We start from the raw sequence: 16,454 nt of genomic DNA on the forward strand, positions 1-16,454 counted from the left end.
AGGAATAAAATAGGACATTCTTGAAAAAAACGAGAAACTGTGAAAAGCTTGGGGTTTGTTTATTTTTGAGCACTTGTGTCTGTTGCTGTGGTTAAACCATTTTGCTTCAAGAAGCTGGAAATTACTTTGGTTAGTGACTAACGTGCCTGGGCTCTATTGGACTACTCAGACACTAGCTCAGCCTGGAAATTTTATTTCAAATGTCAGAGCATCGAGGTTTAAATAAGCATTATGGGCTGTGAGCTGGCTGGGTGAGGAGCAGGGATGGATTTCTGTTATCAGTTCAGCAGCAGGGAGCTGTGAGCATCTCCAGGCAGCTGCTGCGGCTAAATCCATCACAGCCCACAGTGAGCATGTGTTGTCTGGGAAAGCAGCAGCCAACTCCCAGAATGAAACTCAGCAGAAGTTTGCAAACATGTCATTGTCCTTACTGCCCACAGCTGGGAAAGTGATATTTCTTATGTTTCTATCAGCACAGGCCAAACAGACTGCTTAAATGACCTGCCGGACATGGACGGCAGCATCCCTGGATGGAAGCCTGGCTTGTACTATGGAGCAGATGAGCAATGTAAAATAGCCTTTGGGAGCGTTGCCACAGCATGCACCTTTGCTGACAGCAATGTTGTAGGTAGAAAGTTTGTTTTTCTTGCTAGGGCCAGCAGGGGAATGTTCTGGAGCCAAGATCCAGGAAGAGGGAACATTTTTTTTTTTTATAATGGATGGAAGGTGCTTTCCTGCCACGGATTTCTTGGCAGTGAACAACCTTCAAAGGCTTTTAAAATGCTTCCCTTCTCTCCATCACCTCCTTCGTCCACGTAAGTCACCTTTAAGGTTTGCACAGTACACAGAGCCCTCTGTCCAGCCAGGGGCCTGGCAGTGCTGATGCTGGGGATGCCTACGCAGGGTACTGTCTTAGGGAGCTTTTATTCATTGGATTTCTTCAGCTTCCCCACCATTGTGCAAGTCCCCTTATCTGGAAAATGCAGGGTGGCTAATAGCTGCCATCTGGACAGGTTTTGTTAATGAGGAAGCACTAAGATGGGTGAAACTTTAATTGCTTCAGTTGGCCGCCTTCTAGCATTACAGCTGGCAGTGCTGGTCTGTTGACATGGCCACCACTTTTGCCCAGCAGCAAGAGGAATGAAGGGACTTGGTTGCATTGCTGGGTACCTGTGGGGAAACTAAACCTCTGGGACATGCACCCTTTAAACAGAACAGCTTTTGGGACTGCTGTGTTGATGAGCCTCAGTGACTCCCCAAGCTCCCTGGTTTTCTTGTCACACTAGGACATATGTGAAGTTCTCTCATGCCACGTACAACCAGGAGACAAATCCAGCTGTACTCGGCTTCTTGTTCCCCTCTTGGATGGTACCGAATGTGGAGTCAATAAGGTGAGGAAGCTGCTGATGTGACGGTGATCGGAAGTGGATGGAGGTGCTATGGAGCTAGCAAGACGTGATCAGTGGTTGGCACGTTGCCCCTTGGCCAGGAAACTGGGGCCAGACACTCCACTCGCAAACTGGTACCAGCTGATCTTGGTGTTTTCACCTTGTTCTATACCTCTGGAGCTGCTTGGCAGTTCTATAGCCTGATGAGCATTCCGCGAAAGCTTTTGCTTCCCACTTGAAGTAACCTATCAGGTCTTTGTTTGAACCCCAGCCTCATGCTAGATGATAATTAGGAGTGAGACTCTTCTAGGCTCTTGTGGGAAGGTGCCTCATTTATCTTGAGACTCACTGTTACAGCCTGGCCTGCATAAAAATGGAGTGCCACCCCTGTAGATCCCAGCCCTGCTGGGTTCACTGTGGTGCTGCTGCCAGTTTTCTATACTCTTGATCTTAGTGGTGCTCCAAGGGACAGTGCAGCTCTCTGGAAGACCTGAACCCCATGGCCGTGGTCCATGGGCAGTGGTCCAGCTGGAGCCCTTTCTCCTCCTGCTCCCGCAGCTGTGGAGGTGGAGTTGTGCTAAGGCGGCGGTTCTGTAACAACCCCAGGTAAGAGCTGGGGAGTTTGCAGTGAATCTTGGTTGATTCAGGGCCGTGGGGTCTGAGACTTGCGCTTTGCTTGGGACAAACCTGCCTCTACTGAGGAGTTCTTCTCCTGTCATTTCCAGGCCTGCTTTTGGGGGGCAGGACTGCCCTGGTGTCAGCATCCAAGCAGAGATGTGCAATACTCAGGTAATGGAGCTCATCACATCTTCTGAGCTTTTCCGCTAATGTCGTTTAACCCTTTGAGAGCTGAATGGTTTGAGACTGTACTTCTCACAGCTGACTGCTCTGGGAAGGAGGAGTAAAGATCTGGCATACAGCCTCCATCTGTTTGACAAGAAGAGAGGTATTGGTTCCCATGTGTCTGAAGACAGCAGTGTTATTTAATAGCATCATTCACATGTAGTGATGCATTTTCGCTGTGCCTTTATTAGCAGGGCAGATGCTGAGAAAATAATGACTTGATGATAATTTTCTTCAGAGGGATATTCTTGTGTTGTTCCTATTATCCTTTTCCATTTATTTTGTGTAAATATCAAAGCAAACAGCTTCCACACACAATTCTCTGCATATCTGTATCCTCCCTTTAAAATTATTTTCTTTATTTGCAGTTGTTTTGGTGTTTTACGTTCCAGCCACTGGTTTTTGCCCTTACCTTGCGGTTAAAGTGCTGCTTGGAATTCTGTGCTCAGTAACTTCCTTTCATTACCCATACAATTCTCTCTGCGATGTAGGCCTGTTCGATGACCCAGCAGGATTTTATGGCTGAACAGTGTGCAGCAACAAATTTAAAACCACTGTATCCCACTGCGGGAACTCCTTCATTTTACACCTGGACTTCTGCTGTAGGCTTTGCCAAAGGTAAGGAAAGACTGAGAAACTGTGGTTTCTTTGTGGAGCGCTCATGGACCTGCCTGTACTTTGAAGCCCAAAGGCTGTTTCACTAATTGATTTAGTTTTCATGTGAAACCCGGATACTCTTTCTGTGAGATCCTTTTGACTTCTTCCTGTTGCTTGATGGTCAGCCACTCTTGTGGAAGAGTGACTCCTCTCTCCTGCTGTCTGCCTCCTCCAGGGGACATGCTCTGCAAGCACATGTGCAGGGCTGTAGGAAAGGAATTCATGGTGAGCCGCGAGGACAGTTTCACAGATGGAACCAGATGTGAGCAGGATGACTCTGAGCGTCACGGAGCTTTTGGTCTGTGTGTAATGGGAAGCTGCAGAGTAAGTGACTGGGGAGTCCATGTGACCCTGTGACGTGGCATCTGCCCCACAGGAGTGACTTTACTAGGAGCAGGGGAAAAAAAACCTAACGGTGTCCCAAAGAACCTCTTCTCAAATGAAGAGAGTTTTATTGCTAATTGGATGGAACCCAGCAAATCTACTCTTCTGTAGGTGCCTCCAATGCCAGTGCCCTCTGTGTAAGACATCCTGCCAATTATGCAGGAAGAATGTGAGGCTGTTCATCCCTAATCCAAGAAGCAATTGGTTTATGTGTTGGTGGAGAATCGAGAAGATGTCATTAGCTGTTCTCTGTTGGAGAAAAGTTACATGGTTTGAACATACAGAGTCAGTGGCAAATTAAGGAGTAAACCCGGGAAATCGAAAGTCAGCAAATTGATTGCTACACTTCAAAATGGAAGTGTAACTTTTTTTTTCTGGATCGGATGTGAGAAAGGCATTCTTTCATGCTGAACGTGAATATAACTCCCCCGCACTGTCTGCGTCTTAGTAACTGCTCAGTGCTGACCTGGTTGTATGTTTTCTGTTGTTTCTTTACATTCCCAGAATACACTTTTAGCATTTTATGGTTTTCTCATTATCTTCGTGTTCACAATGTTTTGTAATGTGTTTCCACCTAATGAACAGCAGAGGGTGTAGGCATAATCTCTTCTGATTTCTTCTATTCTGTTGGCAACGGTGATAAATACGCATGTTATGGCAGCATTCAAAGCCTGGGATCGGTGCCTCTAGCATAAATTCAGCAGTTGCACGTGTTTTGCTGCTAAGCCTGCTGAGATCCTCCTGTAGATTTGTGTGAGTTGGTCTTGTTCATGGGAACGAGGATCGAATCTCTTTTCTGAGTTCCATGGGATTGAAGGCCAGGCTGAAGGATGTGAGCTAGGTTTGAGTTTGGAGGAGGTAAAGTTTCCTTTTGAACCTGCCATTCATGTTTATTGTTCTCCTGGGCTTCCATTTTTTCTTTTTTTTTTTTCTTCCTGCTTTCCAGAAAGAGTCTGTAGAAGAGAGGAGGTGCAGAGCCCTTGTTTTAAGTCGCAGGAGAAATCTTTCTGGGCTGCCTCGTATGGGAAAGAAAATGTCACACAATTAATGAATCTTGTTGTGGTTTCAGCTAAGACTGTCCAATCCCTTGCTTTGCATACTGCTCTGCAGTGGTAGATCTAGGTACAAATACATCTTTGTCTATCTTGTCTTCTTAAATTCAAATTACAAATGAAAAAGGCAGTCTAGAGAATTCAGGCAGTGCTGCTTTCATTTGCTTGTTTTCTTCTCAGAATAGGCAAGTCTTGACAGACTCTCCTTTTCACTCAGGCATTCGGGTGTGATGGCCAGATGGACTCCAAGAAGGTAACGGACTCTTGCAAAGTCTGTGGGGGTGATAATACTACTTGCACCAAAGTGAGTGGATCTTACACAGACGGAAAAGCTAAAGGTGTGTAGTCCTCCCCCTCAGGCTCAACATTATGGTACTTTTTGCATGCGGAGTGTTTGTGTGCATATTCAGTATTCATAATCTTCTGTATGTGACTTCTTGTTTCTGCTTGATTTTGTTTTATGGAGGATATGGTGGTGGAGTTTGGGTAGGCAACACAGATGGCAGCTAAGATCTCTTGTAGCAGGCAGGTAGCTGTTGTGTAGGCAGAGTGACTTTTTTGGTCATAGTTCTGGTCTGGACATAGACGACAAATGTGGCCACTTGGGAAATTCAGCAAATTACTGGGAGCTGGGGGCTGTGTCAGAAGCTTCCTAAGATGTTAAACATCCATTTGGGAACTGATCTGGCTCTTGCAGGATCACATACAGGTATTAGCAGAGAACATAAAAAGAACAAATAAAAGGTGAGAATGGGACACAGAACTCAGTTCTGGTTTGTTTACTGTATTCGCTGTCCTATGTTCAAGCCGAGCTGGTAGAGCTAAGGTCTGTCTGAATTTGGCCTGCTGGCCACCACTCTTGTATCCTTACTTTTTCTGTATTAGCTGTATAACCCTTGTCTGCAATTAAGCTTTGTTGCCGCCTTTAAGGCTTGTCCTCTAATGGACAGCACACTAGCAAGGTGAGGAGGGGTTGATCTGTAATCCCCAGGTTTTTAACAGAGGTGCAGTAATGGAAGGTGACCGTATCTTCTTTCTTTCCGTCGCAGAGTATGTTACATTTCTGTCCCTGCCTTACAACACCACCTTGGTCCGTGTTACCAATCGGAGCCCACTCTTCACACATCTGGGTGAGTTGAATGAAAAGGAGAGGGACTACAGGCAGGACTAAAACAAGCTTGCAAGAAAATGGAGTTTGGGAGGAAAGTTTTTGATGATGCAATTCGTTTGTGGAGTGCTCTCCAATGGGAAGCGGTAGAAGCCACACACTTTGGGATGCCTGACTTGGATCGAACTGGTTTCTAGCAAACGGGCAGTCTGTAGCTGCCAGCACCACATCATATCTCTTAACCTCACTCTTACTTTGGCTCGTCTAGCTGTGAAGGTTAAAGGAGAATACGTGGTTGCTGGAAGAGGAAAAATCTCACTGAATGTCACCTATCCATCGGTTCTGGAGGACAGCCAGATCGAATACAAAGTATTTCTCACCCAGGACAACCTGCCAAGCCTGGAGGAGGTCCATGTGGATGGGCCAACGCAGGAAGAAATTGAAATACAGGTAAATTAAAATAGCAGGGCTGGAAAGGAGCCAGTCAGAGCTGGCCAGACTGAATTTGTGTAGCTCTGCTGCAGTGCAGAATCCAGGCATAGTGGGCTTTGTGTCCAAGGCCAGTGGAGATGGTGTTCGCTAAGAGTGATGGCGTTGCTTTTCTTTGGAAAGGTTGAGAGTTGGCTGCCTACAGGCTTTCTGCAGGTCTGGTGGATGATTGTCTGGGGAAAAGCGAACCAAGTTAAACCTTTTGCTTGGCTTCATCTTTTTTAAGTGCCCTGCGCACAGAATTCACAGTGTGAGTGCTCTGACTACATCTGGGAAGAATTGAGAGTCGTAGCACTGAGGCGCAGGATTGGATGATAAAAAAGCTTCTTTTATCTTCATCCTAAGAAGTGAATCTGAGTTGATTTGTGCGTTGACCACAATTTTTTCCTTCTCCAGGTCTATCGAAGTTATGCAAAAGAATACGGCAATGCCACCAACCCGGACATCACCTTCAGCTACTTTGTCCCCAGAGAGAATCTGACATACACATGGATTCCTCAGCAGGGCCCGTGCTCCGTGACCTGTGGGGAAGGTGAGGCAGCAACACTCAGTCTTTGCTTTTTTATGGAGATCTGGGCAGACTTCTAGTTTGGTTGCCTGATAGTCACCCAAATCTTTATTCTGTGGGCTCTCATGGGCTGACTGAAAGAAATATGACATCAGCGATAAATACTTGGTTAGAATTTATTAAGTGAACTGGATTTAAAAGCAAATTGTGAGCTGCAGTTGCCAAGGTTAAACTAGACCAAAGCAAAGAGTCACTCAGCTTTTGAATTAAATTAGCAAATCAGGAAAGGAGCGGAATCATCAAAATGATAGTGAAGATGTTTGATTGTGAAGAGGATTTTGAAGTAGGTTTTAACTGAAGTTTTGGGTTTAAGACTAAATAATTTTCTCAGATTTTTCAAAGTTGTTGAAGACTGTAATTTGAAGTTGGCTAAACATCAAAAGTCTGAGACCAAAGTGGTATCTAGTGTCTAACTAAAGCCTCAGAGCTAATTATGAAACTTCCTTCTTAGAATTCTATTCCTGTGCCTTGGCTAATCCTTGCTGTCTCCCCGAAGAAATCAAAATGCAGATTGTAATGGATCACTCTAGTAGATGGTCTGATGTCTTGTTTACCAGATAATACAGATGACACTGGCAAGCCTCTCAAGACTTTTATGACAAGAATTTAGAAAATATGTTAATGAATACTTATGGAAGTCAGTCTACAGGACCAGTTATGTCTGGAGAGTTTTTCTCCAGCAGATTCTCCAGGTGAACTGATTGCTGAAAGCCTGAAGTAAAGAACTCAAAATGCTCTCGAGCTTTCTGGTTAATGCAGCCACAAACAAAAAAATGAGAAAGCTGGGAGGTAAAATAAGAGAAAGTTGAGAATCCGAGCTGAAATTGCATTGTGAGAGCTGAAAGCGTTGCTCAGCCCCTTCTTACCAATAGGAGGGTTGTGAAAAGATAACATTGCTGATTGATTCTTGACATTTTCTTCTCAGGGTCATTCTCTTTCTCTCTCTTTGTGGGTGGCTCATTCACTGCAAAGGAGACTCTTTCCAGCTTTGCTTGTAACTGTTTTGAGTTCAGATTTTCACCTGCTTTACCTGTTAGGTTCAGTATTGTTGAACATCTTGTATAGTGTAGTTTTGTAGCTGTATTTTATGATTTTTTTCATTTCCTGCCTGCCACAGGTGCTGTAAGTTTGCAGTTTCTCTCGCAGTGCCTCTAGTCTGGCTTTGGGTATTCATGATCGCTTTGAGGACATTGGCACGATGCTGTCTGAATATAAAGGCTGCGTGATGATATTACATGATTAGTTCTGCAGAACGTAGTTTAGAAATGCCTGACTGCTAGAGCTTATTTTCAGCAACTTGTCCCTCATCAGTCAGACATCAAGATCATTAGAAGTAATTCACACCAAATGATGATTAATGTCCTTGTTCTTGCAAAAGGCCAGTTTAGAGCAATCTTTCCATTTTGGCAGTGGGTTATCAGTCACACATCATCTTCTGGGGTGTTCGTCTTGAAAAGCCACTTTAAAACTCTTGAGGAAAGTTATATCAGACCGAAGGGGTTTGTGTGTTTATAGAAACATTCCCAAATACACCCATTTCCTACAGAGATGATTTGAGTAAAGCAGAATTACTGCATCTTCCTAGAGTGATAAAGGTAAGCTGTTCACTTTGTTTGTAACTTCCTTTCCTTCTCCTTTTGTATCCCAGGGATGCAACCAGTGGATCATGTGTGCTTTGACCAGACAAAAAATGAAATAACAGAGGATCAGTGGTGTCTGGAGCTGCCACAGCCCCTTTCAGAGCACAAGCCCTGTGCCATGGAGCCATGCCTGTACAGGTTGGTGTTCCTGGAAGCTCAGGTGAATTCTTGCTTCACTTGTCCGTTCTCTGCCAACTAACCCAGTCTCTGCAGTCTCATTTGCATCGTGCAAAGTGAAAAACGGAGAGGTATATGGTAATTTCTTCCCAATTATAATGGCATGGAGGATCCCAAATGATGTTCTGTCTCTCCTGGTCCCATGAGGTAATTGAGTTGTCAGCTCAGTGACTGGGAGATAGTCCTTCCAATATTTCACAGTAGTCTGCTAAATGAAAATAGTTAGAGGGCATGGCCAGAAAAAGATATCTGCTCATAGCCTTTCCAAGATTGTGTCAACAAAGTTTGGATCTTACTCTGGAGGAGACCCTGCTGTTAATTAGACTGGAAAGAGGACTGAGCCAAGCCTGCCCAGATATTGATCTCATAGGCATTTTAGTGTTTAATAAAAAGTGATTACATTGTGAACTAAACTCTAAGCTTAGGTGCTTTTTGTCTTAGAGAGCTGTCAGTGCAAGCACTTGAGATTCCAGCAGTTGTCCTCAGTCACATACAGACAAGGCTCTTGAAGCAGAGAAGCCGAATACTCTGTATGACCCTTTTCTCTAATCAGTGGCATAATAAACCTCCATGATCCAGATGAAAAATAGGGTGATACAATTACTTCCCATTTAGGTGGAAGATGTCTCAGATAGGGGAATGCTCTGCTGTCTGTGGAACTGGAGTTGCCCAGCAGAATCTGACCTGTGTTCAGTTTCGTGATGGACTGGAGACTGTTGTGGATGACAGCTTGTGCCCGGCAGAAGAAAAACCCCTCTCCATTGTGCCGTGTGTGGTTAATGTCTGCCCTTTAGGCTGGGACAAAGTGAGTTCGCTGGCTTGGCTTATTTCCGGAGTCTTACTGTGGGAGCTTTGCACTTGTGATCTACAGGGGGCTACTAGCTAAGAACCACCTTACTGCTGGAGTCTGGGAGGGAGATTTACACTAAGATGTCTGCCCTGTCAAAGATTCATCCTGTCACTTAAGACAGCTCTGTCCCTCTTAATTTATGCTGCTGAATTTGTTATTTCATAGTGGTGGTTTGTTTAGGGCAGCTGTTGATTATGTTCTTTCCTCATTTCACCTCGCAGAGTCCAACAAAATCAGAAACAGAAATAACTCCTGCCACTAGGAAGTACCTCAGTGGCAAGCAGAGAGGTTCTGACATGATAGGGAGGATTGCTAGCATGGAAGAGGGCTTCTCAGCCAGCTTCACTGATCCGAATCCGTACTGGGGAGCTACTGCCAGGTTTACGTTGCAGGTGGGGGAGGTACTGCTTTAGGCATCTCCAGTCTCAGGTATCTCTTTTCAGGTAGTCTGAATTAGGAGAGGTCTTGGCTGTTGGATGTCCTTCACTATTTGTGGTACTTACATGTTCTGCAAAAATGGAGAAAGTGCTTAAATGTGCCTCTTTCTTCAGTGACAGCAACTATGTTGTAGGCTTGATCTGGAGATATCCCCCAGCTTCGTTAGACCAGGACTAGTGTGGAAAGCAGGTGCCAATGTCAGTCTGGATCTTTTTGCTCTGTTCTGAGGAGGAAGATGCACACTTGCTTCAGACTTCAGAGTCACTTGGCCATATCCAGTTGGAGAATCGGACTGTGTATGTGTGGAGCCCTCTAGCTGGAGAGTGTTCCGTCTCCTGTGGTAGAGGTGAGATCTTTCAGCCCTGCAGGAAAATGTTACTTGGCTGTAGGCGTGAGCTGAGTGCCTGGGAACCTCAGGGACCTGGTCGAAGTGTATATGTAGCTGTGACCACAATGTTTTTTTGAGTCTGGAAGAGGCAAGGGGGCCTGACGTAGAGATGGAGTAGTTGGGAGAGCTGACTGGCTGCTGCTGTGCTTCAGCATTGAGGGGGATGAGTGCAGTAAGTGTGCCTGGGGCTTGGGCAGAGTTGGCTTGTTTTGTACATGCAGATGTAAGTGACACTGCTTGGCTTATTTTCAACCCTTGCGTGCATGCCATGCAGTAAGATCACTTCCCTTGCTAGGTAAGACTCAGCTACAGTATGTGTGTGTGGCTTTTGACACCAAAGAAGAAACCCAGGAAGAAAACTGTCATCCGGTGCCAAAGCCAGAGAGCAGGATGGAAGTCTGCGACCTCAGTCCCTGCCCACCAAGGTAAAGCAGTTACGAGGAGACAACGAGCTGGTGAGAAGTCTTTGCTTCCTCTCTCTGTCTCCAGGGACATGGTAGAGTAAGGGTCGAGCTGTGGGACTGGAAAGCCACTTTCATCTGAACTTCTTTTACATGCTCCCAGGATGAAGTATGTTGGGTCGGTTTCTGATCTGAGCGTTCAAAGGGGGGTGTGCGTTTTGAAGGGAGATAAGATTGTTTTTGCAGCTAAGCCTGGGTATGTCACCCTGGGAAAGACTGTAATGGACACCGAGCCTCAATGTACATTTTGAGTCTGTGGGCTTCTCTCAAAATGTGAATCCCTTCTGTTTGGGGTCCAAATCCAAACCTGGTCCAGACTGCCATGCCTTGTTTCAAAGGCTGCTGTCTGAGTACCTTAGGCAGCAAAGCATGTGAGGCAGAGGGTGAAGAAAGCTGCAGAGAAGCAGAAGGGGGAAGGATGAGGGAGTTAGGGTGCATTTTCTACAGTGAGAAATAGCAGAGGGTGGGGATTCATCACTAACTTAATTTTTCCTCTTCCATGTCTTCTGTCAGGTGGAAGGTAACCCCAGCTGGTCCCTGTTCCTCCAGCTGTGGGCTCGGCTTAGCTGTTCAACTGGTCACCTGTGTGCAGATTCACCAGGGCAAGGAGATTCTGCTGGAGGAACGTTTGTGTCCTCTGGCAGAGAAGCCTCTTACCAGCATCCCCTGCGTCATCCGCATGTGCTCTTACGAATGGAGCTTCAGCGAGTGGACAGAGGTATTTGCTCCTGTTCAGATGCAGCGCTCGGTGTCTAGTGCAGCAGTTTTATAACCATTCCCTTCCCTAAAGCATACAGGAGCGAAATACTACTTGTGCCTTGTATATTTACTTCCCACAGAAATGCTCAGCTGTTCACAGGGGTGTTTTCCAGCCTTTCCACTGCCCTGTGTTGAGCAGCCACAGAATCATAGAATGGCCTAAGCTGGAAGAGACCTTAGAGATCATTTAATCCAGCCTCCCTGTCACCAGGGACACCACCTCTCGACTAGATCGGGCAACACATGGGGACCGAACGGGAATCGAACCCGTCACCTTAGCGTTATTACCGCCATGCGCAGCTGACTGAGCTAACCGGCCCCTAGATCTGCTCCTCGCCTTTCTCAGTTAAGATTTTGGCTGCAGTTTAAAATTGGGCCTTGGCATGTTTTCTCCTGGAATGCAGATCTTTTGGGATTTTTTAGGAAGTGGTTCTGCAATTCAGAAATACAGTTAGAAGATCCACTGGGAGACGGGCCATCTTATAGCTGATGAAACGAAAGCACTGGAAGGGCAAGTGACAGAACAGCATCAGTGAACTGTGATTAGTCCTTTGGATTATGCCTGAGTCAATAAATGAGTTTATTTCTAAATACCGACTAAACACACGTATAAAGGCCTGTGGGTTTCTACTTCTGCAGTGTTCAACTTCGTGTGGGAATGGCATTCAGACACGGCAGGATTTCTGCCTCAACCCGCTAACCCGTAAGCACGTGAACCCCATCTTCTGCAGACACTTCCCCAAGGCCATTGTGGTACGTGGCTGCTCCGCAGGGCCCTGTCCTGAGCAGGTGGTGGGCACCCAGTTCCCTGGAGCACAACTGCAGACAGTGACGCTCACTGCTCATCTGACGACAGCTGCAACTGCCAAAGAGGCGAGATACAAGGACGTGGTTCTACCTCCATCTCCTGTGCCTCAGGAGCAGACAAAGACGAGTGGAGGTGAGGAGGACGCTACCGAAAGGTAGGCGTAGGTGCTTACTATGTGCGGCTGGATTGTGGTGACCCTACTGCTGTACAGGGACGGGAGCATGGGAAGGGGACTCCTGGTTAGGAGGGACAACATGCTGTTCTTTCCAGCATGCTCTCAGGTGTCCGTGTTACCTGAGGTAGGAACAGTGACTCGCTTCCCTGGGCTTCCCAAAGCTCTTCTGACTTGGGACTCTTCTGTGCTCCACCCAGAAGGTGGGCACACCGTTGCCACTTGTCTGCCAGTTGTGCCACGAAGGGAATGGGAGCTCGTTTTTGGCAGCTGTAGTTCCTTCTGGATGTGTTTCTCATCTGCTTCTGCTGTACAGGTGTCTGTGGAAAGCTCTTCCTTAATGCCACCGGGGTCATCAACATGACGGGGCTAGAGAGCAGCGACTGCACTGTGGCCATTGGACGTCCTCTCGGGGAGGAGATAACAGTCACCGTCCTGGAGAGCTCCCTCAACTGCAGTGCAGGTACTGCCCAGGGCATGCTGGGGGCTCGCCTGGCCCTTTGGGACATCTGCAGCTTTCTTGCCTGTGTGATTTGGGTGCCCTGAAGGGGTTTTGGTACCTTGGAACCTGTGTAATCTCTGAAACCATTGTAGAAGTTTTTCTGTCCCACCATGTCATTGCCAGATGGGACTAAATGAAGACGATGCCTTTCCTCCCTCTACATCATAGTTTCTTACCCATTTTGTTGGTAGATAGGAGATGAAAGGAGTTTACAGGGTTAAAGAAGCTGCTTGCTTTGGCCTGTTATAACCACTAATATACCCTCTTGCTGGAATCAGTACAGTTAGATTAGTTGACTGGACTGTTTTCATCACAGGTTTTGATAAGATACGGACAAGATACAGAAATTCCTCGACTCCAGACCTATATCAGATAGGTTTCAGCCTTTTACTTAGAGTAAAACTGTTTCTAGTCCCTGTGCTCTTCCATTCCAGGTGAGGTGGTGCTCTTCTCTGGGCGAATGATGTGGCGGACAGGCTGCCGGAAGCTCCCATTGTCACTGATCAATTCCAGAACGAACACATTGATTGTGAAACAGCGTGTTTTGCTGCCAGGAAATGGGGTCATTCTTCAGTACAACAGCAGAAATGCAACTAAAAAATATTACCAAGGTACTTTACTGAATCCTTTGCTATTGCTTTAGGTTAAGGCACCCATGACAGGGACTGTAGAGTTCCGCAGGTCATGGTTGCTTATGGAAATCTGTGGAAACCTTCCTTCCTTTTTAGCAGCTAATAAGCACCTTCTTGAGAAGTGCTGGAACTAATATTACTTCTGGACTACCCCTCTGTTCTAAAAGCAAGGCCCCTGCAGGTGTTTGCTCATGCTTGGAGGTTCCCAGATGAAAATCCTTCGAGAAACTTTCCTGCCTGTGCTTAGTTTAAATTATTTCTTTCTTGGAGATGCTGGACACTTCTGTAAATCATTTTCTTTCTTGCTCACTTTTTTTTTTCCTCTCAGACTGTGACAAGCAGCTGTTTGGTCCCCAAGGGGAAATAGTGAATCCTGTGCAATTGCCTGATCAAATGCAAGGAGTGGTGTGTCGGACCTTCATTAACGTGGCTCCTCGGCATCGCATCGCTATCCGCGCCCTGTATATTGACCTGGGCAATAAGAGCAACCAGACACATTTTAATTACATCCTGGTGAGTCAGAAACTTAAAGGGGATGATTTGGATGGGAATGGACTCATCTCCTCGTTAGAGATTTCCATCCAGATGCAAAGTTCAGTCACAAATCCTAGAGGGTCAGACTCTGTTATGTAAACGTAGATGGAAATGAGCACTACTGATGTCTACTGTATTTCTTCTAACCTTTGGATAGGGCACCTTCTGCCCCTGAGTGACCAATTTGCCAGTCCCCAGTATTTTGTGGGTCCTTCACCTGTAGACTGCTATGCTACAATGGTTTGATCTTTCTTTATGTAGGTCCGTGATGTAAGCACCATGAAGACGATGGTGTTCCATGGGAGGCAACAATTCTTCTGGCAATCAACGGGAAGCCAAGCTGAAATTGAATTTCATGAAAATTTTAAGGAACACCAAACCAGTTTCTGGGCTGAATACCATGCTATTGAGCCCAAGTAAAAGGGGCCAGGGCCACTGCGCTGAGAAAGGCCGTGGTCTGGTTAGTCACTGCTCCCTATTCACTGCTCCAGGTCACACAAGTCATTTAATGTTTTCGCAGCTGCTTCCCCACCTAGTGAGAAAGAATGATGATATCTACTGACTCTTTTGTGATCTCAGTTAATATTATGCAAAAGATATGTAACTACCAAATGTTTAGCAAATAGTTCTTGTAGGGATTTGCTATCTCTGCTGATTGGTATTAATGCAGTTTACATATTTGCAGTTAGTGACTTGGACACTAAAGTCTCAGGGTCCTGTTTCTTTAACAGGCTTGACTTTTTAGGACAGTCACTTTGTTTTTTAGTGGCCCGGTGTCCCGTTGTAATCCTCTGTATACCATGTGTAGCTACAATTATGGTTTAGCCACTAAATTTTCTCTCCTGCAGTGTAAATGCGCCTTAAAACTGAGCCCCACTGAAATTCTGGGTTGTTATAAAGAAGGCAAAGATGTATAGGAGGACAAAGTGCTAGCACAGCATGAGTAGAGACCTGTGTGAGGGCAAGGCAGTTATTTGCCCAGGAGGGTAGTGCAACATTAAGACAGGTCGCTCAGGCAGTGGCTGGAATCACCATCCTTGAATGTTTTCAGGAGTTAGCTAGACCGAGGCACTGCTGACCTGTCGAGCCTTGGTGAGAGCTGACTTAGTATGAGAGGACTAAATGACATCCAGGGGTCACAGCCACCCCTTCTGTGGTTCTACTGTTACATATCTGACAATGATAACACTACTTCTTTTCTATGGGAAAATAAAAGAATTCTGTCTTTTAGTGACGGGTTTGGTGCAAAGACTCAGATAAGAACAGTAGCTGTGCTATTAATCTACTCACATCTTCATCTCACAGGAACTGTGCAATGAGAGATTGTTGAGACTGCACGATACAAGTTGTAGAAAGAAGAGATACTCTAGACCAGTGACAAGTTATTCACTCAAGCTTGATTTAAATACATTTTTTAGGTTGTCTTTATTTAATATCTTGAACATTGGACTTGCTTTGGTCCAAATCTGTCGTCCTCCTCAAAATCACAATATACTGCTTAAGGGGTCTTTTCCACACCTGGAGCCTGGCTGGACGCATCTGCCCTTGCTCTTCACTCTGGATGCAATAAATGGCTCTGCCTGGGCAGTATTAACCCTGCTTCTGCTTTCTTTCAGTTGAATTCTCTGACATCTTTTTACAACTGCAAAATTTTATTTTCTTCTGTCTTTTTAATAGTTTTTTTTTTGCTGGTTAAGCCTGGAGTTTTTTGCTTGCCAGCCTCCAGATTTACGTTCCATTCCTGGAAGAGCTAGAAAGTAGATTCTGGAAGCAAGGTCCTCTAAGAGCTGGATGTATCAGCTTATCCCACTGCAGTGCGTGGGTGATGCAGACACTGGGCCTTCGTTTCCTGTCTAACAGGAGATGTTAATGAAAAGACATCCTTTTCTCTTAATCCTTTTTTGGTAACCTCTTAGCAGATGGGATCTGTCTTCCCGCTCTGCTCTGGATCCCAAGTCTCACTGCTATTTATTGTTGCAGATCAACTATGCAGAGTCCCTGGTCTGCAGGGATGGGCTCTGGTTACTGACTCTGCTCCATGTTATTTGCAAAAAACACAGCTGTTGTCTTTATAATTTAAGAGAATTAAGGCCATTTCCCAGTACCATTTGTGTGGATACCAGCGGGTTGCTAACTGGGTCATCTCTGGCTTGCAAAGTCCTGCTTGTACTCATATTTTCTAGGGTGAAACCTAATTCCGTTCAGAGTAAGGGGAGCATTCCCCTCTTACCTCCAGAATTTTATGACACTGTTAAATCCCTTTTAATGCAAAACCTCATATTTTGCTTTCTTCTGAGCACGCTCTGCCTGCCTGGATCTGACCAGCATCCAGCCCTTCGCCGGGGAAGCGGGACCCCAAGCTCCCGCGCACCCCTAGACCCTGGTGCTGAGCGCCGCCGCTTATGAATATGTACACGATGGGCTCTGCCCACCGGCTTTTTAATTCGAGTGACATCAAAGCCCTGCCTGCTTGGAGGAGGGGACCCACAATGCAATACGCAGGCAGACGTGGAGGCAGCTCCCCGGGCCGCTGGCATCGCTGCTGCAGGCACAGACCTTCCATTGTCAGCCCTGGGGGGCCGCCGGGGGCCAAGCCCTGCATGG

The 16,454-nt window shown here is 46.1% G+C and overlaps 1 protein-coding gene across 1 annotated transcript in view; it reads left to right on the top strand.

Annotated features, from left to right (window-relative positions):
* The window catches only part of ADAMTS13 (ADAM metallopeptidase with thrombospondin type 1 motif, 13), a gene marked incomplete at its 5' end in the record, with an annotated part of 18,601 nt that extends 4,331 nt beyond the window's left edge, over positions 1-14,270 (top strand). Inside the window, 20 exons of the mRNA XM_009874878.1 lie at positions 413-624; positions 1,287-1,391; positions 1,843-1,994; positions 2,114-2,177; positions 2,723-2,849; positions 3,064-3,212; positions 4,542-4,662; positions 5,374-5,454; positions 5,701-5,882; positions 6,318-6,453; positions 8,138-8,267; positions 8,922-9,111; positions 9,823-9,940; positions 10,278-10,407; positions 10,957-11,161; positions 11,842-12,142; positions 12,499-12,645; positions 13,119-13,295; positions 13,645-13,829; positions 14,112-14,270. Of these exons, the coding sequence (XP_009873180.1) occupies positions 413-624; positions 1,287-1,391; positions 1,843-1,994; positions 2,114-2,177; positions 2,723-2,849; positions 3,064-3,212; positions 4,542-4,662; positions 5,374-5,454; positions 5,701-5,882; positions 6,318-6,453; positions 8,138-8,267; positions 8,922-9,111; positions 9,823-9,940; positions 10,278-10,407; positions 10,957-11,161; positions 11,842-12,142; positions 12,499-12,645; positions 13,119-13,295; positions 13,645-13,829; positions 14,112-14,270 (3,071 nt within the window). The remainder of the gene's footprint in view (positions 1-412; positions 625-1,286; positions 1,392-1,842; positions 1,995-2,113; positions 2,178-2,722; positions 2,850-3,063; positions 3,213-4,541; positions 4,663-5,373; positions 5,455-5,700; positions 5,883-6,317; positions 6,454-8,137; positions 8,268-8,921; positions 9,112-9,822; positions 9,941-10,277; positions 10,408-10,956; positions 11,162-11,841; positions 12,143-12,498; positions 12,646-13,118; positions 13,296-13,644; positions 13,830-14,111) is intronic.
* Positions 14,271-16,454: the final 2,184 nt, after the last annotated feature.

The sequence above is a fragment of the Apaloderma vittatum genome, unplaced genomic scaffold (genome assembly GCF_000703405.1).
Source record: "Apaloderma vittatum isolate BGI_N311 unplaced genomic scaffold, ASM70340v1 scaffold27198, whole genome shotgun sequence".
Lineage (NCBI taxonomy): Eukaryota > Metazoa > Chordata > Aves > Trogoniformes > Trogonidae > Apaloderma > Apaloderma vittatum.